The sequence below is a fragment of the Epargyreus clarus genome, unplaced genomic scaffold (genome assembly GCF_041222505.1).
Source record: "Epargyreus clarus isolate Ecla_fem2 unplaced genomic scaffold, WU_Ecla_fem_2.2 ptg000021l, whole genome shotgun sequence".
Lineage (NCBI taxonomy): Eukaryota > Metazoa > Arthropoda > Insecta > Lepidoptera > Hesperiidae > Epargyreus > Epargyreus clarus.
The window spans coordinates 15,095,415-15,123,413 of NW_027332228.1; the positions used below are offsets into that span (position 1 = coordinate 15,095,415).

The 27,999-nt window shown below is 33.3% G+C and overlaps 1 protein-coding gene across 1 annotated transcript in view; it reads left to right on the forward strand.

Annotated features, from left to right (window-relative positions):
- Baldspot (elongation of very long chain fatty acids protein baldspot) overlaps positions 1-27,963 on the forward strand; it is a 63,464-nt gene extending 35,501 nt beyond the window's left edge. Inside the window, exons 3-4 of the mRNA XM_073085047.1 lie at positions 19,441-19,662; positions 21,071-27,963. Of these exons, the coding sequence (XP_072941148.1) occupies positions 19,441-19,662; positions 21,071-21,431 (583 nt within the window). The 3' untranslated portion in view covers positions 21,432-27,963. The remainder of the gene's footprint in view (positions 1-19,440; positions 19,663-21,070) is intronic.
- Positions 27,964-27,999: the final 36 nt, after the last annotated feature.

Genomic DNA, 27,999 nt, shown 5'->3' on the forward strand with positions numbered 1-27,999 from the left:
CGGAATAATTTACAAAGATCCGCGTTAGGTATTCGAAACAATTTTACAAAAATATGCCTACATCCGGGTAATAAAGTGAACGGGAGAATGGACGAACTGAAAAAGGTTTTCGAACAAAACGTTTCAAGCTTTAATAAATTCGGTTTAGTGGTCTGACAGTGGATTGTGGGTTCAATCCCCGACTAGCCACTCACGACGAATTTAGATTTTTTTCAGGGTATCCGCGACACAGAACAAATGACTTAATTTAATAATTACAATGATTGAGGTTTACATATTATCGGTCTTATTCATAAAAAATGCTTATAGAAGGTTTTAAGCACTCATTAGTTAAAGTGTTCAATAAGCTTATAAAACGTTCTATAAAATTGCTTATTCATAAACGTTCCATAAACCTTCTATAACTAATGTGTCGCTTAAGTCAACTATAAATGAAAATGTTGCCATTATAGTGAAGTTCGGCGAACAAATTGACGAATATCCATAGATAAACATCATTAAATGACATTATTTCGTACTAAAAAATATTCTGTCTTGACATTCTTGTCAATGGGTTGTCGATAAAACCAAATTACATGTCAGTGTATTTGTAAATACCGCGAATTTAAAAATATTTTATTTGTTAAAATGGGATGTGAAGCAAAAGTTGTTAAAAGATAAAGGAGTGAAAATTGGTTGGATATTAATGTTTTATGTAATATTGATATAATTATATAAAGTTAAATTCAATTAAGTTTCGTTTTGTAAACATTCGCAATATCTTATGGCAGTAAACCCTGTATTTCAGAAGGTGTACCAGGACCTCTGCGATCTAATTTACGATCATTACGTACGAGATCAATTATAAAATTTACTGTCGATTTATTAAAGCGATAACGCTTCCTATAGTCTAATGAAAACAGATCACTCTTTGGTGCAATGTTCTTCGAAGTGGACGGTTTTCTAGATTTTTAATAATCTAAGCTTTGTAAAATTTGCATTGTGATTTAAAATAGTGATATAATAATGTTATTTATCGGATATTAAAATAAATCATTTCAAGTTTGTATACAAAATGGACATTGACATAATTTATTAAAAACGTATTGTCAAATTAGGTTAGTAATCACGAATCAGCTGTTGAGAGTCGGCCATCTTTGCCTTATAGCACTGTTATAGTAGGGTTCTGGCCTCTATAAGTTATAGAAGGTTTATAGAACGGTTTAGTGCCTAAAATGCGTTTATGAATAACACTTTTTGACAATCGTACTATAGCAACGTTATAAGTGTGCTATAACTTTTTATGAATAAGACCGTATGTATATAATAACTAAACATAAATAAAACTTACGTAAGTAGGTACATTATTTGGTAAGCTTTGCAAACACAGTGTTAACACATCAATGTTATTTTTCTTCCCAATCGACAAAATGTGTTTTCAAACGTGTAAAGTGATCACTTAAACAAATGATTTACAAAGTTCTTATATAAGAAACGTTGTTGAACTTGAATCCAGCGCGTTTGATTTTACAAAAAGCAGAGTTAAATATGTAATAAAAATACCAAATTTTCGATCATGCATTTGCTTGGGATATTTGAAGAAAATAGACAATAAGGTTTTTGCTGGAAATGTATATTTCTTGGGCAAACAACGAATCTTGTTATTGGGTTAGATAAAGTCTTTGGCACGGTGCCAGGAGTCGAGCGCGGGGTAGGGCTGCCAACCGTCTGAACTTTTCCAGGATTCGTCCCAGTTTACTTAGTGCGAAGGGTCGAAATAAATTATACGTTTCAGTGATAATAACGCTTTGGTGACAAAAACATTTTTATGTTTATTGAAGTAGTACTTATGGAAATAAATCATAGAAGTTCTCTTAAATTTTACAATGGCTTAACTTTAGCTAAGCAGCAGTTTACTTATCATTTATATTTTTATTAAAAGATCCGAGTTTTTATCTCTTAATGTTGTAGACACCATGGACGCTTAAAAAATAACTAAGCTATCTGTTTAGCGGGGAATTGAATGTGGAACCTTCTTAGTGTAAGTCCAATATGTGGACATACTCAAAATCGTCGGAAATAATTTTAATTATACAAATGTTTTGTTTTTTAAAATGTCACGTAATGATGGTGACCCTACAGTAGGGTAAGAAGGTTGGAGCGGTCGACCTACATCTGAAGCACTGATAACAGACAAAAGCTCCAAGTTGACTTTGATGCTGTTTGCTTCACATATTGCCCTATTAGCTATTTTAAGGCCTTGACATTCAGAGCTGTGAGTGGAAATCTTATGCTCATTATTGAGCGCGCTATAGAATTATTTTTTTTATCAGACTACGCAAATGATTTGTTTTCAATTCACATTTTGTATAGGGTAATCACGTAGCATTGCGGCTTGTGTAGATCTCAACTGCTCAACAATTTAAGCAAAGCTGAGCGTGGTCGGAAGTTGGATAGGTAACCGCAAGTGACAAATTTTAATGCATGTTTCTGTGCTTCATAGGACTCTGTAAGCCGCTGATACCGGTTGTACAAATAGGATAGCAATTGTCAAACTTCGTCGGGAGGCCTTATGTTGGTTACCTATGACCCCCTTGACTAATACGCATTGGAGCAGTGCGGAGGTGTGAGCTCCATGTCTTCCGTGTTGCGAGAGTCCCTTGCCCAGCATTGGGACCTATAAAGAGTTGCAAACAATGATTTCTTCTCCCGCCAGGCTATATAATCTGATTGAAATTAGTGCAAAAGTCAAGTAGTGACATATGGTACGATTCAGTTTAACATTACGTAACACAGATATTGATCCGTACTTCAGCAAATTCACAATGAATCAGATGATTCATTGTGAATTTGTGTTTCATTGTGATTGTTTTGTTTATGTTACCAGATAGTAACATAAACAAAACAATCTATCTCATTATGGTTCGTACAATTCTTGGAAAGTAAGTATATTTTACTAAAGTTAATGAACACAGCTATATAGGTATCCGTAGCGTACCCTATTGATTCACCTCCATTCACTCATTTCATTCACATCGCCCCGAAGCCTGTACGAGTTCTTTGATATTCAGTTCATTCTTGCTCTCAAATTCACCTACATCTTTTATTCATGAATGTAATACAATGTAGGCACAATACAAAGACTATAAAGGGAATTATACCCAGTAACCTTTTGCTACTATTGTGGGTCTGCATCTTAAAGTACTTAGCATAAGTTCTTGTTAGTGTTTTAGGCCTTACAATATTAGCACAATAGTTTGTTTTACATATAAATGACAGTATGTATATAATGTTATTATGATGGTTATCCTTGAAATAATTAGGACATAATAATATGTACTCATAACAAATTTTCCCATAAAACAATAGGTGGCATATCTTGCACTGTAAATCCATTGTACATAAATATTAAATACATAACTATAAGCATGAATCTTAAAGTGTTATAAAACAAAAGTATGTCAGGGATCCGAACTTCGAATCCTAGACCTTACATTTTTTAAAAGACGAAGGAAAGTCTGCCGCCTGTGATTTCTACCCAGCTCCAACGATAACAAATATCCCGTCTAGAGATGGATTCCAAATTGGACATATGCTTTATTTTGAAGACTAAGTTGGAACGTCTTGTATAATATGCCTTGCGTACTGGCTTACTGTTCCACTGGTGGTATGAAGAGAGTTCTACGATCTTTAAAAATACAACCTCAATAAAGACTGAGTTATTTTATGCTTGCAGTATTTACTTTGTAAACACGTGTAGGAATTTCCACTCGTAAAGGGAATTTTTAAATTATGCATGCAAGAACGTTTACATGGTCAGATTAGATAAGTGGAAAGGCATTTTCATGTAATTTAGGCATTATGTATGTATTGCATTTGAAGTGTATGCAAATTGCCATTGTAAGGATATGCGAAGTTATCGTTTTATTTTTTAAGCAATTTTGAAGGTATTTACTTAACAGCGCTACCGATGTATATGTCTTACACTTGTCTATTGGTGGCAATGTGGTATCTATGCATGATTCTGTCCTTCCAATGCATAATATATCATTGGGTAGTGGATAAGGGGTGTGTAATTTTATAAATACAAATAGGTGTATGTGACTATATTAATGCAGAATAATATATAATCATAGTCCTAGGTATAAAAGCGTCGGTTAAAATGGTTGCTGACATAACCGACGTTCAATTAATGATTATTTATGAGGTCAGATGTTAAGGTCTACTTACTCATAAGAACCGTAGAATCTTGATCATTTAACGCGTAAAAATTAAGTTATGCATTAAAAATACAAGTTTTGGGAAAGTTCTATTGTTTATTTCGGGTCAATTCATCATGGTCGGAGCATCATGGGATCGCGATTTGATACAGTACTACAACTCAAATCTTTCGACGGAACCCTTATAAACAACGCGTCCGTTTCGTATTTCAATTAATTTGATTAAACGAGTGAATTATATTTATCACATATTTTTACAGATAAATTAAATTAAACGTAGACACAGGTAGACTTAATCATTATAGAATACATGTAATTACAATAAGACAGACGAATCAACCAGAACATATGGAACTTATACCGTATATGTATATGAGCATATGCGTCATTGGGCGCAATTATCTGATGTCAATGACGTCTTGTCTTAGTAGCGGACGTAATGGCTGTTTGCGAAAGTGGTCGTTATCGACGCGAGATCACCCATTATACTAATGTTTAGTGCCAATGTTAAGGTCAGGCTATGTGAACTTGGTTGCATGTATACTATTATCTAGGCGATAGGGTTTGAGGTCAGTATGAAAAGGATTGCAATGTAATTCACAGAATTTTATTGTATTTAGCAGTGATAGCCTAGCGGTTACGAAACTCGGCCTGTCGAGTGGTACGAGTTTCAAATCCCAGGCACACCTCTGATTTTTCAAAAGATATGTGCGTATTAGAAATTAATTATCAGTTGCTTAAACGTTGCTTAAACCTTTATAAGAGAGATTTATAAGAAACATCTCAAAGGTATGTGAAGTCTACCAATACGCACTTGGCCAGCGCGGTGGACTAAGGTCTAATCCTTCTCATTATGAGAGGAGATCCGTGCCCAGCATTGGGACTTTAATGGGAGGAGATATAAATAGTATAACTGCAATTTATAGTGGCATGCTTGGCCGAATAGTCATGAAACTGATTTGACCGGCAGAGGCTTCCTAGACTAGATAATTCAGTTACGGGTCAGCGGATCTGCGATTTGTATTGTGGGTGTGGGTGTGGGTGTGGGCATGTGCTACGGCCCTACGATGTTAGTAATGATTATGCGGTGCTGTGTGTGTACTTAGTTATAAAACAGTATCCGTCTATAGTAGAGAAGTTTTTTATTAGTATATAATTACAAGAATAGATCAATCCAATTATAATCGAATACACTGGTTGTAGAGATCGCCTTTACCTTTAATATATTTAATAGTATGCAAGTAGTTTGTATAACATTGAACAGTATTTTCATGATATCGCGATACAAACAGTATAATTTATAATTAGACGAAAAATAATTTTCCTTTAAAAATGCAAGGTTGCTTATTTATCTCATTACTTGAACTGAACAAGATCTCGTTTAAAGCCAAGGGCCTTCGTTTAAAGTGGTTTTTGTCCATCCCTTGAGAAATTACGAGCTTATTAAGAACTTCAGAAGCTTAGGAACCCACTTAACTGATCCTTGATTACGTATCTCAGTCTTTGATCACCGAAAATGTTGATTTTTTATGATAAAATGTAACGTTGGTTTGACGTCATAGCTATTTTCGTAAGATAAATATTTTTCCAATGTAGCTCTCTATCTAAAACTGCAAACATATCTGCAAAAATAGCGAATAACTGCAAAAATCTGATTTGATTTAACGAAATTACTATTATCAACCCATTATTGATCTACTGATGGGCATGGGTCTCCTCCAAGGTATTTTAAGCAAAATGTAATTATTTCTAAGTAACAAACAAACAAATAACCAATGTTACTCCATAAAATTCATTATGTTTGCGTGACAGTCCCGTCCGAATTAGTTTATTAACTTTGGCCCCTATAGACTCCTACGGACAGACAACAAATAAATTAAAATTGATTGACAATACTAGGTACTAGTCAAGCCTGTAATGTTGTGAGTAAACAAATAAATAAACGATATTTTGTGCGAGACAAGCTTAGATAGAGCTCATTTTGATACTTCAATTTCATATATTAGCATAGATAATGTTCTGTAATATTTCTGCAGCTGTACAAAAGCCTCAAATAAATGGGTCTCATAAAACGTCGAACCCAAACGAAGACAAATCGCCAGACATGACAACACGGCATTTTTTGCTATGAAGAGGGCTCTACAAAAGATTTTTCATAGAGACGTGACCTTCCCTTCTATGACACGATAAGAAATATTGGCAATTGACTTGGACGAGGGCTATGTCTATAATGCTATGCAAAGCCGTAAGTGGTTGTACTTATTTAAAAATAAAAGATATCTAAAAAGTCACAAAATAAAATAATGTGAATAAGCAACAAATAACCATTAGGCATATTTTGAATTACATTCTGAGATTACATATGAGGATAATTGAATCTGATATCTGACAAGTCCACTAATGCGCAGATCATCCCGACGCGGATAATTGCTGATTAAGTTAATTCGCCCACTCTGACCCAACAATAGACTACGTCCGAAATAGACATGGAATTCAGTTACGTGCTTTGTTTATGCGGTAATTTGACACATAATGTCTACTCTATTATTTGTTGGTATGTTATAGTCGGGCTAACAAAACTTTAGTGTTGTTTGGCAATTGTTTGAGAGTTTTTATAAAGTGCTAAAAGCAGCAAGTTGTTCCATGGTTACCTATTAACAAAATTCATGTGAATAACTTTGATTTAGGTCGCGTTCCGATCCGGTAGTAGTTTAAGAAAACAATTGTACCTGACAATTTGTAAGTGCCGTCGTTGGCCTATACAAAAATAAATATATTTCATTTCATTTCATTTACGTTTACAAGAGAACTGTTCTCTAAAATGAACCCTCTAACAATTGAACCTGCCTCGCAAATCTCTCTAAACCAAAATATAAAAGTGCTACAATGCTGCAGTAAGATAAGATGAAGAATAGATGAAAAATAGTAATGATTGGGCGGCAACGATACACCCTACTAGATTCTATTTGATATTTTCTACCACCAGTTTTATGATTTGCATGTGGAATTAATACAGAGTACTATTGTTCCGTTTCAAATAACAATTCTTTATACAAATGTTAAAAACCTTAATATAGGTATAGCATTATTAATAAATAAATTACTACAATAGCCGTTGGTGACAGTATATTTAAGAACTCGCCTAAGTTCTGTGAAACGGACTATTTTCACGGAAGATCCAGTCGGAAGAGGATGTGACCCGAGTTGACTCCCGATGCCATTCGCAGGATGTACGGCATCCTGATAATCGGATATCGGACGGGTATTGTTTTGCTTTCCGCTTACGGAAGATCAAGTTCCTTTCCCAGGAATAGACTTCATGAGAATCGTGTGGAATCCCGTTTAGATATTTAAGTTTTTTTTTTCAGTTTTCCTTCTTTTGAGGCTTTAAGAGAAATTGATCAGGAGTGTTATTTAGCTAGAAAGTATTTTTAATTATGTATGTCATTATATATTTCAGTGAATTGCATGTAATTGGATTACGAATTAGACATAAGATGAATAAACACATACCTACTATGGTTCATCATGTACTTCAATTACGCGAACGTGTAAATTAATTCGCAATCAGTGTTAATGAACGCATTTATTTTAAACACTTTTATATAATTTTTAATTATTTGTTGATGTCACTTCAATTGAGTTTGATTAATGCATACTTACATTATTTCATTAAGTTTAATTAATATTAATTACATAGCATTATAAGTGCATTTGCACGTCAGTAATAATGATATAATAAGCACCACCTATAATTACCACCCTGTATATGTGTATCGGTAAGTTTAAATGGGTCTTCTGTCAAATATAAAGTAAAAGTATATTTTATTACATGCCATTTTTAGGGTTCCGTACCCAAAGGGTAAAAACGGAACCCTATTACTAAGACTTCGCTGTCTGTCCGTCTGTCACAGAATTATATCTCCGGAACCGTAATAGATAGACACATGAAATTTTTACAAAGGATGTATAACGGTGGCAGCTATAACAACAAATCCTAAAAATAAAATAAAGTTGAATATTAAAGGGGGTCTTCATACAACAAACCGGTATTTTTCGGCATTTTTCGATCTAACTCTTAAACCGTACTAAGAAGACGGTTGAAATTTTTACAATTCGTTTAATATTATAACTGGTATTATAATAAACACAAAGAAGAACCGTAAAACATATTTTAATATAGTTATTTTAATTTTATTGTACGTTGTTGACGTATCATTCATCATCACCCCAACGCCATCTATTGTTGCATCATATAACTAAGTATTGTTGAAAATAATAAAATGAATAAAAATAATTATAGTTCAAAAAACTAAAAAACACGCTTTTATGATAAAATCAACTAAAAAGTAGAAAATAATTTTCAATCTAAGAATCAATTAAGGAACAGTAAATAGTATAATTGTGGAAAAAGTGTGGGGTGCTCCATTTATCAGGTTCGAAAAGCACCCCACACTTTTTCCACAATTATACTATTTACTGTTCCTTAATTGATTCTTAGATTGAAAATTATTTTCTACTTTTTAGTTGATTTTATCATAAAAGCGTGTTTTTTAGTTTTTTGAACTATAATTATTTATTAATTTTTAGTATTTCTCGTTATAGCGACCACCATTATTCATCGTTTGTAAAAAAATCAAGTGTCTATCTATTACGATTTAAGAGATAAAGCCCAACGACAGACGAACAGACCGCAGAGGGTTTCGTTTTAACCTTTGAGTACGGAATCCTAAAAATCATTCTACAAGAGCGCATTATAGATATGTTTCAGAACATTTGAGTTATAGGGAAATAACATTATTATTTTCTAAACTAAAAATCACGATATAAAAGTTACGCCTATTGAAACTAAATAGCAATAATTATTTGCAATCTAAAGTTGCGATGAACTTTGCTGAAGGTGTTTGAAAAATCTCGCCTCGAAAATCGTTAATCCAGAGGATGTTGATAAGGACAATGGTATAAAACTATTAATGTTTAAAATATTGAATTGTCATCGGTCCTTAATAAGTACGCCAAATTTCGAGATAATCCGACGTTTTGAAGGGGGTTAAAATCATGTTCAAAGATTCCGTTACATACTAACATACCAACATACCAACATACATACGTCTGAAGCTAATAAAAGCGTGTTAATAAGTTAAAAATAATGAATGGTGGTACGGAAGCCTCCATGTGCGAGTTCGACTCGTACTTGGCGAATTATTGTTACAATTCAGAAATAAATATTCCTAATAAGGTCTATCAATCATTCAAACCAGAACACATAGACAGAGAACATTAAAGCAGTGGAATAGGCAAAATATTTTTTGTATGAATTTTTCAAAAGTTATGTATTTATACAAATTGTTTGGAAAAAAAACATTTGGTAGAAATTCTAATAATATTAGTATTAGGTACTCATTAACCCGATGTGGCCATCCGTATTATGGATCGTTGTTTGATGGATCGATCAAACAACGATCGATAATCGATCTTTTGTTGCGGGGGCAACCTAAGAATGGACTGTTAAGTATATAACTTGACTAAAACATTAAAACATGATACCCTTCGTGTATTTAATAAATTTTTGTTAAAATTTAACTTAACATTTTATATAACAACTCTAATTTCTTTGGGTTTATTCGCGTAAGTGACGTAAAATGTGTGCTAATTTGTATATAAAGTAAATGTTTGTATAAATAAATTAAAACATATGGGCCTCTGCTAACATTGAAATTAAGCCAACATTGTATTTACTTAGTAATATTTAATTTAAATGAGCCATTTTCATATGGGTATTGTTCCAATACAACACCTAAATAAATATTTTAATAAGTAAACCGTAGGGTTGTAATTCATGCGTATTTGTTAAATGTTTTTAATTAAGACCACAACAAAATGTTTGTATTAGCATCAGTGATCGGCGAAATTTACGCAGCGATCGAAAGCTATGTTCAATACATCAGAATTTTAAAGTTGAAGTCGCATTGTACTTTAGGCTTCAGAAATGCTACTTTACTAAATTAATGTTAGATTCTCAATATATACGTATCTTAAAACAGCGGGGTGACGAGCGTACCTAAAAGCAGAAATAGGTTATGGCGATGGTAGTATCACAACCAATATTAAAATTATTCTTAAATATTTAAATTCTATCCCGCAAAATAAATAACGAATGTGGAGATATTTTGCTGTGGAACATATTTTTTGAAATGTAGTGCATATCATTATTTTAAATTGGCAGCACGTGTGGCCTTGTAGCATAAGGCGATTTATACACGTCGATACTTAATATTTACTGATTATTGAGTATTGGATTGACGTATTGCTGATAGTCGTTGACGACGGGCGGCGGCAGTGGGTAACGGTCGGACACTTGTGTATTCATCGTCGCTCGTGTGTTACCTCGTTAAATCAAAATTATTATCTAACGAACGAAACAAAGGTATCAAGAAAATATTTACGACTTTTCTTTCCGACCGATAAGATTTGTTTCACATTCATTTAATAAATGATGATTTTAATTATTTTTTCTTTTGTTAGGCAAAAATATGTGTAAAAATCTGTAAAAACAAGATTAATAAATGTTGTCTAAAAAGCTGGTATTTTAATAAGGAATGCCCTTAAGTAAACCTTTTGAAACGACTAAAGTTATAATATTTTTATGGAAATCAATTTATAGCCATCATCGGTATTAATAATTTTATTATCTGAACTACGCGACGGGGGCAGTCGTCAATTTAGGAGAGAGTAGTCTCGTGTACGGACTGTCTGTTTCATAACTTTTGCTATCTACTTCAATAAATTGTCTTTTTGGTCATAAATTATATGTTTCCTATCCATTTTAATTTATTATTCTGATTAAACTTATTTTAAATTTAAATAAATTGCATTATAATATATTTTTTGCATGTGTTGGTTTATAATTGTCGAACGTTTTAACTCTTCGTAATTATTGATAATTATTCATAATTGATTTATTAATTAAGTAATTGAAATTATATTATTATTATAACAATTATATTACCTATTATAATTACATTGCAATTTCCTAATTTCAATTATAATTAAAATTGTAATTTATCATGATTGAATCTAATCTTTTTCATGTATACCAGTACTACTGATGGAAGCCTTTATGAAAAATCGTATCTATTTTCAACGGAAATTTGATGTTTTAACTGATTATTTTTATAGTTGGTACAACCCCGACAGCCTTGTACGGTGTAATTTTGTTCCGGTCACTGACCCATTAGGAGTTATCCAATTACAATATTTTCTCGCAAATAATTGACAAAACATATTGTTTAAATTAATATGAAGCTTTGTAAAGCACGCACGATTTTTCGAAGCTATACTCGTATCAATTAATGATCATTTGCAATAAACGGTAAAGAAAAGCAATGTGAGTAACCTACATGCCTGAAAAATCTTTAAAAAATCTCAAAGGCATGTGAGGTCTACAAAAAGTGAACAAAACGCACCTGGCCAACTTGGTTAAATATTATTCAGGACCAATTTTCTTTTAGTCACACTAAATATAAATATTTATTTACACAAATATTCTGAGTTCTTTTAAAACATGGACGTTCCCCTTGACCTTGTATGGTATCATCTAGTTCCAGTCACTGAGCCAACAAATTAGGAAAAAATGCCAGCGACAAAATGTCTTACACAAAAAGTACCTACTTGTACTTAAGATTCAACTGATTCAAATTTACAATCGTGAGAATCCTTTTAGAACCCAGACACATACTTCGCATGGTCGTAAACATTGGACGTAAAAAATCATCAGATCTAGTCTGTATGATTAGCACTATAAATAAATATATGTTGTTTGTGCGTTTGTCCGTGTGGGATAAACATAATTTAAAAAATATTGATTTGTCAGAAATTTCGAACTTCCCAAAGAATGGTAGAAAGCATATATTTATTTCGAAAATAATTACACGGTTTGTACACCATAAAACAAAGAAAAAATTAAGTCTATACGGACGAAGTCGCGGGCAAATTCTAGTTCCCTATAACGTCTTAGAAAGTTCCATTATCATCGGATACTACGTGATAACATAACATTGTGGGACCATGCAGCTTGTGAACGTTTCGCAAAATAACTAAATATATTTGCAAGTACGTCCGTGTGTATCGATTAGCATTTAAAAATATTTACATAAGGATGGTCATTAACTTCGCCAATGCAATATCAATAAATGTAGAGATCTGTTCACGTGTAAATATATTAATATGTATTTTGCACTGTTTTATGTGTGTTTACATAAGTGTTCATACATTGTATTTACGTACGTAGACCCGGACACAGAAGGTGAACTAGAACATGATGCTTTGCTGATGATTCTAAATCTGCCCATTCTAGAAGTTCCAGTTTCCAACACAAGCAAGTTTCTGAATTTTTGTAATGTGTAAATTAACCATGAAATACGGCGAGCGTGGTAGACTGTTAGCTTATCTTAATATTTTGAGAAGAGATCCAATCCTACTAGTACTTCAAGAACATGGGGAGTTTAGGTAGGAAGGAATTAATAGGTCTAAGACGTATTCCACTTTTGTTATCAGGTTTAGTAACGCATTTGACTTCAAAAAATATTTCCGTAGTATTTAAAATTGACTGTAGAAGACTGGTTGACTACGAACATTTGTGATCAGATAGATATCAGATGATAATTTGTCTATATTTTAGCTTTAATATTTTTTTGTTTATTGGATTAATTTATAGTAATTGTTAACTTTAAAAGGCCTACATCTGCAACAATTTAATATTTAAATAATTCGATAAAAAAATGTATTTCTTTACGAAAGTATGTTGCGTTTAGCGAAATAAATTAAATCAGATAAACTACAAATCTATCTATCTAATTCTCGACCAACCAAACCAAAACCAAAATTCTCGTATAAAATCGGCTAGAAAATGTAATGGAAGTGAAATACGTTTCTGTGTTGTAGACAGTTATCAAACTTTACCGCATTGCCAAAAAGTTTGTCATATTAGGAAAATTTCAAAAAGCTTTAAGCTTCAAGTTGGGTCGAATCGGACGTTGGCGACGGTCCATTGGCGAGCTTGCGACAGGCTGTGGGCGGAGAACTATCTACTGTAGTTCATTGAGAACTTGATTTTATATTTTTGAAGATGCTGAAAAGTATCCAACATTTAAATTTCTTGAAGACTGTAAATAATATTTAAATATGCTGATGTATCTTCCTTGTAAGTGTATAATGTATAGGTATAGGTATATAGTGTAATTATTTACAAACTATCGTTGCTCCCTTGAAGCGCTTTTCCTGGCGCCCGGACGTATTTCGCCCGGACACGAATTCCACTCGGAATCTCGCCCACCCTACAAAACATATCTTCAAGATCTATTTATGTGTATAGACAGTATCTATAATGAAAAATCAATTGTGTGTGTGGGATTTATGTAGGGTGAAGACGCAAACAAGATAATACGTTCAATTTAACAAAGCCTTCGCGACATTAAAATATCCAAATGTAGAGTAATAAATGTTGTAAGTATATCATTTTACTCTAGGGATGACTTTTATCTGGCTTTCTAATGAACTATATAAAATTTGAAACATAGATTGTTAGTTCTTTCTTTTTCATGTTTTGTTGTGTCCAAAGGGTACCTACCCTCTGGACCCCTAGTGGAGAGCCTTGTTTAATGTTCAGTGTGTTTTTAAAATTTAAATAGGTATCGGTTTTTCAATAGGTTCAACAATTTAATGGTTCGTAGCAAAAAAATAAAATAAAGTAAGAGATTTCTAGTGACTTTAACTGGTTATTCAACAGTCTCCTGTCAGTTAAGCTAAGCGAATCCTAAATTAATCGACGGTCAATCGATTCATTGTAAATGTAGAATCGATTTAAACCATTTGGCGCGAAAGTACGTAGAGATCTAGGGGATTTTTTATCCGTCGCTTGTAATGAAGATGAATTGAAGCAATCACTCCTGTGATAATTGGTAAATGTAATTTACAGTACTATATATTTTAACCCGGCGGAGGGTGTTTCGAGCGTTCGTATGTATGCGCCGGACGGATTTAGCCATATTAGGTGTCGTTGGATTCTTCTAAATTGTAGATGTAACGCCGAATACAATTTTAAGCAGTCTGGTATTTTAGTCAGTTTATAAAGATTATTATGACACGAGATATTCTCAACTTAACAAATATTAAGTTACATATGGATACTTATTATTATATTATAAGCTTACAAAAACGTAGTATAAATAAAAAACATAAAACATACTTTAATTAACATTTTATCTGCCTACAACTTTTTGTCTCATTTTAACGACAATAGAACAATGTTACCTTGATATTTTTTAATTAAATAAATGTTTATAACATTAAATGCATATTCCGGATCTTTTATAATTTTTTCACATAATTATAATAAATAATTAAAGATTATTTTTAAATTGTACTTAACCTCTTTGTATAAAATAACAATTAGTTTCTAAGATATTCCTCCCGTTCGCATTTAAAGGATAATATTGACTTTATTGTAAAAAAAGTTCTACTTCTTCTGCATTTACCTAATGATAATGTAATCAAGCCTAGATACGATTGGAATTGGACTTTAGGACGGTCACAGATGTGTTGCTACCTCTGCGGACTAAGTTGAAATGCCTCCTATAAGTTTCAACCAAAACATATATACTACATTGGGATATTTGTGGTATATTTGTGGATATCGGGATTGAATCACGAAGGTTCTACCACCTTTATAGACGTACGTTTAATTAAACACAGGCATAGGTATCTCGTGCGATCCGATGCATAGATTTTCCAATTGCGCAACGCACCACTTTCTAACGCCGTCGTCAGTCGGTCACTCGTCCGGCGTTGTTTTGACTTGTGACGTAATCCGAATAAAAGAAAATACATGCATGTACATACACACATAATATGTACATGTAAGCACTTTAGTTGGCTTAAACTGCCTGATGATCAGGATCTGATACTAATAAGCACTGAGTACAAGTCGTACAACTGATGAACTGTAGTTCTTTATACTGCATTTAATAGAATAAAGATTCATGCCATTCTGACGTGTTACCTTTCAAAAAGTATCTTCGAAATCAGTTCAGTCCATTTAGGCCATTTTAGGCGTTCAAACATAAAGAACAGCTTAATAACAAAATAATTTACTCCATATAATTTCAAAATGTGTGCAGTTTTCTAAGCGTATGCAGAGCTATAGGTACTAGTATCATCATCAACCCATTGGGACATTAATGGATACTGGCTACTGGTAACTGCTGGGCACGGGTCTCCTTTCAGAATTAGAAAGATCAAGGCATAGTCTACAACGCTGGTCAAGTGCGAATTGGTAGACTTATAAAACCTTTGAAAACTTTTTAAGGTTTTTCAGGTATTCAGCTTTTCTCACGATGTTTTCCTTCACCGTTTAGGCAAGTGATAATAAATATCTAATACGCACATAATTTTGAAAAGTCAATGCTTGCCTGGAAATTGAACCTCGGACCCCTCGATCAAGAGGCCGAATTTCTTAACCACTAAGCTATCGCTACTTTTTATAGGTATAGGTTTAGGTACATGTATTAAACATTAACTGAGTAACGAAATGTAAAAGTCAATGTGTTTGGTAATTTAAGTTCAAATTTATTTCGAATGTAAGTAAATACTTGTACCGGAACTTGCAACTTTCTGCTAAACTATGCGACAATCGTACCATTAAATATTTAAACACGTATTGTAAAACTTAATTACTGAACACAATAAAAATAATAGGTACGCGAGTTTATATTACCGATATAAGAGCACTTCACTAATAATGCGCTCTGCATTTGTTTTGTTTTATTTCTGGAGACGAAATGAAATTATTATAATATGAAATGTAATATTATTCTCCTACTCGTATCTACGCCGTTATGGGGAATATAAGAAGTTCCTATACATTCTGACTTTTTGAATTTGTTCTTATATAAAGTTATAAATAACTTATCTTCAAAGCGCTCTAGATTTAATTATAATTTATCATCAAAGTACCGGCCAAATAATGTATTTCATAAAAAAATCCTCATTATGTTTTTACAAGACACAGCTGTGCACAAATTTGGAAAATGACCGGTAATAGGAAAAGTTTGTTTATGTCGTAATTTCTTCTGATATAAAATGTTTTTGACTGTAACGTAAACATTTAACGAGTAACACTTTTCGCACAAAAGGATCCTCTTGCGAAGCTTTAAAGTACTTACCAATAATGAACTAGATTATGGTTCTCAGTTACAATAAATTATGTATGAACTAAGGGTTACAAGGGCAAGTATAATGACGAATATCATCGTCGTTAAATAATTTGACCAATTTCTCTAATGTACATTTTGCGTAAGTAAATGATTTGTTATTTGTTTTTAATTTTAAATTTTGAACGACCACGCAGTCAACCTCATGTACACTCCCTGTAGTTCCGGGACTAGAATAGGTTCCCCGGGAATTGCAGGAATTGAAGGTTTTTCCCTAGAATAAAAAAGGTATATGGACACTGGTCACTGCCGCTTATGCGTGTAATAAACCCACATTACCATTTAAGTTCTACCAGTGGTTAGTCACAGATGCATTGCTTCCTCTAGATACTCGGAAGTTAGAAAGCCTTGTGGAAGTAACACCGCTTTTTTGGCATTTGGCACTGCTACGATGAGATGAGATTTATTTGTGACCGTGGTGGTTCCTTCACTTTCAACAGTATCAATCATATCGGAAGTACCAAACTGGTCCATTTGTTCAAAGATGTATGTAAATATCTTAAATCTATATTCGTGTTGACCTTCAACCAACGACAATTTATTTTGATCTTAATATAACACATTTATATTATGTACTATATTTAAATTAAACCTATTTGTTCATGTAAATTTATTTTAAGGCACATTTCCATGACAGACATTAAGGTATTTTACAAAATTTACATTATGTATTCCTGTTTGTTTGAATTTACAATTTAATGTTAAGCTCTGTGGTTATTCTGGTAGGTGTTGCGGACGTGAAGACAGTTATGTGATGGAAAATGGGTTAATTAAATTTTATGTTTATTTACATATGCCACTAAATGTTACATTAATTTAAACAAACAATTCTTAATATATCCGTAAATATGAAGGTATGGTTTAATTGTACTTAATATAAATATATTAACATCTATTTATTACTAATGTAGAGGTTTTATTTTAATGTGAAACAGCTTTTGCTTTTCGATGTTAGGCCGTAGATGTCGGCAATCTACATTTTATATATGAGATAACCATCTCAGTCCTCAGGAGAGGTAAATCATCAGTGATCGCTTCACATTGAACCTGTTTTATATGGAATTACTTACAGATGTCCATATTGTCCATGGGCGGCAGTTATCATTTCAGACTACACGCTCGCTTGCTACTGCTGAAACCTATTAAAAAGTTTAACCAACAATTCAAGGATCTCGGGCCCATTTAAGCACCTTATTTTTAGCCTATTTATTTAATTTATTTATTTAAAGCTTAATTTAGGTAAATTTGATATTTAAGAAGATTCTTTAAACTTCAAATTAATGACAATTTAATTATATACACATATAAATATATATTAACCTACTACACAGAGAAACCACGTAATTTCCAATGCAAATGTAAATAATGCAATTTTTCGCTATTGTACATAATGGGATAAGCGATGTCCGCTTATGTGAAACATGGCCGTTTGATGGTCACGAAGGTATAATAGATTCCAATGTTGAACACGCGATAAGAAAATCAGTTACGTTTCTTTTAAGTAGGTAGGTACATAATTATATATGTAATGCAATCAAATTTGTATTCATGTATCAATAATTTTTGTTTATTTAAATCGTTTATTGATTACATAGCTTCTAGTTACTTTTAACATCAAAAGACAGTTATTGTCTGTTTAATGTCCGTCCGGTAAAATTTTGTAATCCGTCAATGACATCATGAACGAACGAACGAATGAGACGAAAATAAATGAAATCTATTCAGATACTCGAATTACATCAAACTATATTAGGTCAATCGTGATTCTTCCACTTTCCATAAAATGGGTGTATCCTAGATAGTTTCATCGATTATTCGAGTCGAACAGAGAACCTCTGGGAGGTTGATAAAAAACGGATGTAACATCAAGTGCCGGATATTATTTAGATTAATTCTCTGATCGTACGTCGTCGGAACTTCCATTATCTATTATAAAGTGAACGCCTTCCGCGCGATCTCGCGAAAGTTAATAAATCGATTAGTAATATTGTGATATAACACAGTGATTACATATTTTACTGTATCTGTGATTATTTTCATCAAGGTTGTCTGGGAGGGTGAATAATATAATAGAATACTTCGTATTTTGTCTAAAGGTATCGCTATTTGCTATATCTAAACGCTTATGTGAAAGTGGTTAGGCTTCAAAACCTTAAACATTTTCCGCGCAATTTCCTTTGTAGCAAATTGTTTGCGAGGCTCGGAACGCAGCGATAACATCCATCTTATGTGAATATATCCAGAATGTTTGAGTTTTTACCTTTTGGAGAATATTAAGCTTAATAATATATTGAAAAGTTTTACAACGAGATATTTTCATACTGTCTTATGTTGTTTTTATTATTTCAAGTTATTTCTTATTTCATTTTTGTAAGGGTGTTTGTACCGTGCATTATTATGGGGTTTTTATTTCATATTGCATTTAATTAATCATTATCTCTCATGCAATCTTTTTAAAATCTTACTGGTTACCGGTCTCTTATTTCTATTGCTGCTTTTGTATTCTCTAGCCAAACTTTGCCAGGAAAAAATCGCTACTCTAGCTAAAGGCCGTCTTTTGTATGCCTTGGTTATAATATTTTTTGCATTTTTTGGTCTCTGAATAAAGGATACTTTTATCGTAGCGTATTGTATAACCTCAGTGAGCTGCTCAGAGTTTTATTATTCATTTATTTTAAACTACAAATAATTATTTAATCTAGGTCTTCTTTCTTGAATTCTATTGTGATGGTAAAATTGCAAATGTCTCTTGGTTTATTGTAGTTTAATAAATCATTATTATAAACTTTACATTATTTTCAAATAATTTAACCACGTAAAACTGATATTGTCGTATCCTAGCTTGTGCTAATTCTTCATGGACAACAATTTTTGAGGCGATGATATCAACTTTGCATTCAGAATTAGTTCTATATAAATCTATTTGAATTGTAGTCATAAATAATTAATGTTTTCCGTTTGTTCCATTTCAGTTTTATCGAGCAAGACAAGGTGTCCGGCTTCTGGACGTGGATGTTCGTGTTGTCCAAGCTGCCGGAGCTCGGCGACACGGTGTTCATCGTCCTGCGCAAGAAGCCGCTCATCTTCCTCCACTGGTACCACCACATCACAGTGCTGCTGTACACCTGGTTCTCCTTCACGGAGTACACGTCGTCCGCGCGTTGGTTCGTCGTCATGAACTACTGTGTGCACAGGTGAGTTTTGTCATACCTATATGACAGAGGTGGATATGCGTAAAGTGTTGACTGTTTGTGGCAACAATTGTGTTAGAAGGATGAGCGTTAAGCCGCCCTCGTTTTAGTTCAGTGGCGATGACGCTATTATGTTTCCGTTGGGAATGTGTGGAGTATATCACATGTTAGTGCCAGATGCGCTGTAACTTAACCTTAAGAGGTAGCCACTAAATTGCTTTTTAAGTTGATTAACTTAAAAAGTATTTCATCTCCTTGCTAACCATTCCTTTCGTTTTAATTTAGTCCTGAGGGGTTGCAAAACAGTCATTGTAAGATGTGAATTGCAACGACTAAATAATATGTTCTTGTGCACCTGTTTACTATCTCCATAACGCTAATTAAAACCAGAAATTCATGACGTCATAACTAACGTTATGTTATTACCTTTTTGCGATGGAATTCGTCAATAGACGATTAGCTTTATTCAACGGCTTGCCAATTATGTTTGAATCCGATTATTAAATGGTTGTCTAAATTTAGGAATGAGTAAGTTAGAAGTTCCTTTACAATCGTTAACCCACGCGCTTCCTACTCATGTCTTATGGCACCGGCTTACGTCTCATATGCAATTCCAGCTTACAAATGCGAATTTTCTAAGCTTTCCATATTTAGCATTGGCAAGGACGTAACATCTTGGATTTAGCATTTTTAGTGTCATGGCACATGACATAGTTTTTTATTAGAACGGTTGTAAAATACGCGTGATAAATTGAAATGTCTACTAATTAAACAATCCTTTATATTCACCAATTGAGAAGAAAAGTATTGACTAGTACGTTAGATTTAACACAACAACAATCTATAATAACTCAAGCCATGTTATAATCAACGATCAATCGTCCTTTATTGATTATAACGTTCGGGCCGAAGTGGAGCATCCGCTAAGGACAACGATTCCTTATTAGCAGGGTCAAATGCAACTCGCCCAGCTATCTACAGACATCTATAGATTTGTAACTTTATTACAATCCTGTAACGTTTGTTTTGGCTCAATACACATTGGTCCAATATAGTTATTGGTTTTATTGCAATTTATAGCACATTAATAAATATGACACACTAGTGTTCTCCGAAATCACCACTTATGGAAAATTGGCAAGACCTAAAAATGGAACATGGGAAATTGGAGGCCAAATTCTGATTGTGGATCAATGTCATATTTCGAAATTCTAAAATGACCTCGAACATATTACAGAATTTTACCAAATAGATTATGACCACATGACTGGACATCCCATTTTGTATACAATCAACATACATAGTCGTGTGTCTATCTTTAGCTTTGTAACTTGTAACTAATAACTCATAACCTGTACTTATATCACTTTTATGAATTTGAAATCAATGACGGTATTTTTCTTCATTCCAGTGTGATGTACTCCTACTACGCCCTAGTCAGCATGGGTAAATACCCACCGAAGATCCTGGCGATGACCATCACGTTCCTCCAGTTGACCCAGATGATAGTTGGGTGCGCGATCAACATATGGGCCCACAACTACATGGCCACCGCGCCGCCCCACTCTTGCGGCATCAGCGAGATCAACATCAAACTCTCGATGGCAATGTACTTCTCATACTTCGTTCTGTTCGCTCGCTTCTTCTACAAGGCCTATTTGTCCCCGAAGCCGGGTAAGAAAGCCAAGATCGAGCCGCTCCCGGAGGCCCCGGCGGTGAAGAAGCCCGACTACAACAGTTACCCGCGACAGAGGAATGGCGTTGTCCACTAGTCGACGACTTGTGATATTGCTAAGTATTGTATTGTACAGGTTTTGTGTCCGGTCGTCCGGGCAGTCTTTAAGTTATTAAAATTGGAAAGGTGCAGCTTGAAATTGGGTTTGAAAATGAAATAGATTGAAATTGCAGCGTTTCGCAATTTGAATAGATGTGATTCGTAATTGGAATAGATTTGGTTTGCAATTGAATAGAAGCGGTTTTTAATTGCATAGAAGCGGATTGTAATTCAATGTTGTATAAGAAAAATGCAAAATTCCAGATTATTTTTAAAAGTGTAATAGAGTATATCGCACAAGAAATTGTTAAAAATCTGGTATAAACTAATCATCTAGTAAGCAAATATTAAAAACAAAAGTGCAGTTTTACTGCTGCATTTACTTTAACTGATGTTTCACTAACCGAGCGTATAATTTGTACAGCATTAGTAGTTGATAACTCGTTTCATTAACATGATGATTTGTATCATGCACGGTAGCACGCATGTTCTCTGTCAGCTGATCGCCGGCGCATGAAACGATCGTTTGGTTTTTATCGTTTCGTCGGTAGAGCTTAACCAAATAAATTAATTCTACGATTCGTCTATTTCACACTTATTCTTGATGACTTGGTACAAATAGTGCGCTAATATTCATATTAAACAGTATAGTAATAGCATTAATTAGACATGGATAGTAGTCCGGGTTCGATGCTCGGTCAGGCTGATGTCACAGTATGTTTAGATGGGATCTGGGCCTGGGTGTTTGCGTACTTATATAATTTGCCAGTACCAACAGAAGTAACAATTGTCTGTCCGAATTATTATATATAAACTTAACCTTTCAGCGGTTGCTTCTAAATGCTTTATGGGTGCCAAAGATTCAACAAACACTTATACTTCAGCCCTTATTTGAGCCCGTTAAGGGATATATTAAAAAACATTTTTATGGTTATCTACATTAGGTATATTTAAAAAATCCTATATAGCTCATATTTCTATAAACACTCGTTGCATCAGTACTTTTCTGTCGGCCAGGTACTTTATTAACTCGATATCGGGAATTATAAGACCCTTCCGCATCAAGGCTTCATAATGAACAAGGTCATCAGAATAACTCAGTGTAATGACTATTTTTCCTCTTACAGTCGAAGGCAATGTCGATGTCAAACAGATCGCCTCTAATTGCTGCGTAAATATTAACTTACTGCAACAAGCGAGGTGCGCATTCTAAGAAAACTTACGTCGTAAGGATATTAAATTATTGTGCTCTAAATGATATTGTACATGCGAAAGTTGGTTTGTTTTGTAATAAGGTGATAAATAAGACTTGTTTTTTTACTTAGTCCTTGATAGTAACACATCTGTGACCAGCCTCAGGAAGGACACCTATATAAGAAGCTTACAATCAAGCAGACTACATTATCATTTACTGCTATATTTCATACAATCTTTATCATTGAGTAACTCCACTTAATAGAAATTAAATTGATTTAGAGACTTAGGCGGAATATAGGCAGAGTCGTATATTAAGCTAGTTTCACATAATTGTAGTGTCACATTGCTCGTGTTTGATTTAAATACATATTACTTTGCTGTACTAATAACCTCTAATTGAAACTGCAGTTTAAATAATACATTGTAATTATATGGATATTATAATAGTTCTAACATTAAACCAACATATGTATAGGGATTAGATATTCATCAATATACCATTTCGATATACCAAAACTAAACGAATTTAACCGTTATAAGAAAACAACGAATCTACGATATCAAAAGCGAAACCAAAACCGCTTCCGATCTAATATAATCACATCTGTTCGACTTTCAACGATCGCTGTAGTGAGAAAGAGATGAAACAAATGAAATTGAAAATATGTCAAAACAATTGCGTTTGCCAGTTGTTTGAAACTGAAAATTCGACATCAGTAACAATCTGCTTCTGACATCGATATAAGAGAACAATTTACCACATAGGTATGAAAATCAAATATCGGTTAAGTATCCGTTTTCGTGTAAGAGAGACTGCTCCGGACTACCGCGATTTCTAAGGCCGGTCGTCACGTGTTACATTCCATGCTAGATTACATTCGCGTGTGTCCACGGCTTTAGTTCTGTTGCTTCGGGAGTGACGACCCAGCCTTAGCGTCGCACGTTTACATGCGGACCACATGCGATATTCCAATATATAAGTAAACAGGTACAAATTATTATTAGAATAAACCTCGCAAGATTGCCATAGATTGGTCAATGGGAAGCATTGACGAAGTAACCGATTAGACTCCTGACGGATTATATTTTCGTGCGAATAATTGAACTTGATATTTAGATCAGATTCGGCGTTTTTTTTTCAATTAAATTGCATGCTTATTGAGCCGATAAGTAATACGTTAGGTATTTACTTTATAGAAACCACAAAGTTGCCAAATTTCCATTTGGAGTCTATTTGGTCACCACATCTATGATATGGTCACGTAGGAAGCTTTTGCCTAGTTGTAGGCCGTGATCCTTATACAAAGTGGGAATCCTACTTTTACTAAGTAGCAAATTTTATCTGTCTCTTATTCTATATCTTCTAATAAATCTAAATATACATTTCTGTAGTTCAACTTTAATCGCATTAAAATCTTGTAAAAATCACTTTACATTATTCAATTCTTCGGACGCTTAATGAGGGAATTAAGCGAACTATACACAATATAAAATTATAAACTAACTTCATTTAGTGTTCGATGGATTGGATCTGATCGTATAGCGGTAAAGTCCTTTTAGATAGTTTATTATAAATTGTAAACGGAATATCGCATCTGTGTTCAAATGTAAAACAGTGTAACTACTTTGTTGTTGGTTAACGTATTTATTACTTAATGAGAAAATAGTGATTTTTAAAGTAATTTATTTGTAAAGGGGTAGTTTTATCGACCTGTACAGTAATTTAAAAAATATGGGTTCCGCTTATTGTGATCATGTATCGGTCGTAGGAATAAAGCTCGGCGACAAACGGACTTATCCGTTACTGAGGTATAGGTATCATATTGAAATTTGTCGGAGATAGGTCCTTTTGTGTGTGCGGGGCATTAATATAGTTTTAATACTTTGAAACGCTTGTCAAACAAGTGCACAAAGTGTATGTCTAGAATTGTAATTTCAAATAGTGGGTTAAGAGATTTGCTGTTCGTACTGACAGTTACGGCTCTGGAGATTTGAGTGTAATTTTTAAAGGCTGCTATGTTACGGCATTCCGGAAATAAAAAACCGGACGGAAAGTGTGTAACAATAGATTACCGTACGGTATCTTTGTTGGATTGTTTTAGAAATATTTATAACTTTTATTTTTGGCGTACAAAAATATGTAATGAAAGAATTAATCATAAAATTATTTATTATTGTTAATTCTAAAGAAATAAATATTGATTGTTCCGGTTTTGTAATGGAATACCGTAACGTATGTAGCTGGCTTAATACTTGATCCGTTTCGAATTTAATTTACCCGTCGAATTATCAAAGCAAATGTATGTACATAACTGTTTGGATTAAAACAAAATGATGGTTTACTATTGTTACTGAAAAATTGAGCAAATATTTTTTGCAACTATCAATTTGTATATTATTAATATCAGGCTAAGATTGTATGTAGTTTACAATATGTTTACGGGTGAACTGACGTAACTAATCCAGTTTAAGCGGGGCTTGTAAACAGGTCGCTTGTGGCAATTTCTAGCTGCTATTGTATAGCCGTCGAGTTACTGACTGTATGGCGCTACATAGCGCTTGCTGGTAATATGTTACTTGTTATCTTAGTATAGCAGTGGATAGTCATATTTGATGCAGCCCCATTTTGTTTCGTGTCTAGCGGGCTAGATTGCAGTGTTGCACTATAACACTACATAACAATAAGAGAGTATTGCTGCCAATATTGCTGTACAAGATTAAATATTTTTAGCCTGTTTACTAGCCCTAAAAGGCAGTGGACGATGATATGATGATAATTAATGTACAAAGATATGTAACCGAATGTACCCAGTCGTACATCGGACAGTGAGAATAAAGTAAGTGGAAGAAATATTACGGCTCGGAGAGTGGTAGGCCACCGTGGCGGACTGAGTGTCCATTGTTAGCTGATAGTTGTAAATTACGCGTAAACGAGCACTTGTGATGTGATTTTCATGACGGTTAAATTTTTTAACGCTTTACATGTCATTTGTACAGACAATGGGGAGGGCGGCTGAAGTTTTGGTGTAGGTGGCGCCTGTGTGCTATGTGCCAAACTGGCTTTGTAGTTTAGAAATATATGGCGAGATAATGTCGAATTGAGTTATGCAAGATACGAAAATCAAAATTACTACAGGTAAATTAGAATCTAACATTGTAAAAAATAACAATATTATGGCAGTTTTTTGTCACTTTTATAGATAGAAAATAATGTTATGTACCTACTGACAACTTTTGCAAAAAAATATAATTTTCGAAAAATACCTCATAATATATGTGAGGAGCCCATTCTTTCTAGAATATTTTTATGAAGAAGGTAAAAATGAACACTAACTAAAGTACAAGTTGTGTACTAGAAACGGTTTTATTTTATCTATCTGCCTCGAATGGACTATAATCCGTTATTTATAATCGATCTGTTTAATGTTTGCCTGAAAAATATTGAAATTTGATCATCTCTGCTTCTTAGAAGTTGTCAAATTTCGATCTTTGGTGGGGAAAATTTGATTAGATTGACTATAAATAAAGAGCGTAAAAAGAAGAGTCACAAATAGACTAGAGAAATAAACATCTGTAGCCGCCTTCCCCATTGAATAAACGATCAGTAATTGATCAAGTCGTAGCGGTATCAACTCAAATTAGGTAAAGTAAAATACGTGTACAAATAAGATACGCGACGCTAATACTACGTGGTGGCTAAATTTTATATAGATTACGATAAATTCGATGCGTTGTGAGTAGATACAGTCTGTATTATCCACGTACAAAATAGAGAGTATAAAATGTCCGAAACTCGTGATTCAAGTATCGTTAAGTTACGCCATACATAAAGTACATAAAGCTTCAAGCTGTTGAAAATGTAGAGGTATTTCCGATTTAGATAAAAGCAAGTAATGTCATAGATTAAATTGTAGATATGCTTGTTTATGCATGCCTTTCAAAATGTGGACACTACTATTCAGTGAAACGACTAAATTAATGTCAGTAAATCATATAAAAAATAATTGTAAGAAAGAATTTATAGTCCACAAATTCGACTCCAAGGTGTATGTACGATTTAAATTTATGATTAAAATTTAACTTTGAATGATTTCTCTCTCCTTAACATTCTTAGCGTATAGAAATTTATATTGTAACTGTCCGCTTATTAAACCTTTACGAATTTGTAAAGAGGTGGTGTGCAGATATTAGCATAGATATTAGTCCAGGTCAATTTGTCTAGTTTAAAATAGAAGTCACAAGTTAGATAGGTTGGATAGGCTGTTGATTTTTACTGTCCAGTACTTAGGGCTATGTTTTTCATTCTGGACTAATCTACTTTTAAGAATTTTTACGGTTATATTAATCATCCGACACCATTTTTCATTTTATTAATGCGGGTAGATTAACCATTATCTTACGTGTGGTTTGGGATTATTATAAACGGATGTATGTTCATAAATAATGCGCAAAGCAAATTAAAATGGTTCAAAACTGTTTCTTAGGTTTAAATATTATTATCATTGGTACATTCAACGTCACACAACCGAAAGTACATTTTATGCCATTTTTGTACTTTTTGTAGTAATGTTTACATTGATTACTAGTATTTATTTAACATATTTTGTTAATGAATATATTTAACTCGTTCCGTCGGCCTTTTGTTGTAATTTTTGTGGAACTTATATTTTTGTTATTTATTTTTTAATACTTAACGTTCCTACTTATTGTTTTGAGGATTTTTTTATTTAACACGGCTAAATTCCAATTGAGATAATCAACACGTTTTTTATAACAGTCTGTTGGTTAAATTATGATAATAGTCATAACTTATAGTTATAAGATGTACTCAAATGTACAATATTATTGAAATAATTTAGCGATCGCTATGCTTAAATATAATTCATACTATTGTCAATATTGCTGAATTGTAATTTAATATTATTGTCAATAATATTGTTTGTTGAGAACATACAGGACAATGAAGTGAAAGGCCGGCCTGAAAGCCATATTGAAAGTAAGACAGTGTATATTTTTGGAGTACCGAGATCAACACATGGCATTTATTTTTTTCCCTGCACGTGTATGTCCTTATTTCTTTTGTTGCATTTACAAGATCTTTGTTCTGTATAGGACGATTTAGCGGTTACAGTTCCATATTCATAAAAATATTTTTAAAAATATATTTTTGTGAACGATGTTTTGTGATTACAACCAACTTGGATCAAATAAGATGTAATTAAATTGTAGCATCAGAAAGTATTGTAATGTAATCTGTAACACAAAAGTGGTATTATTCTTGCAATCATTAATTTGTATTTTCTGGGCAAATAAAGAGTTAATGCGTATATCGATGTTTTTGTTTTATTATTCTGATAATGATTAGTTAT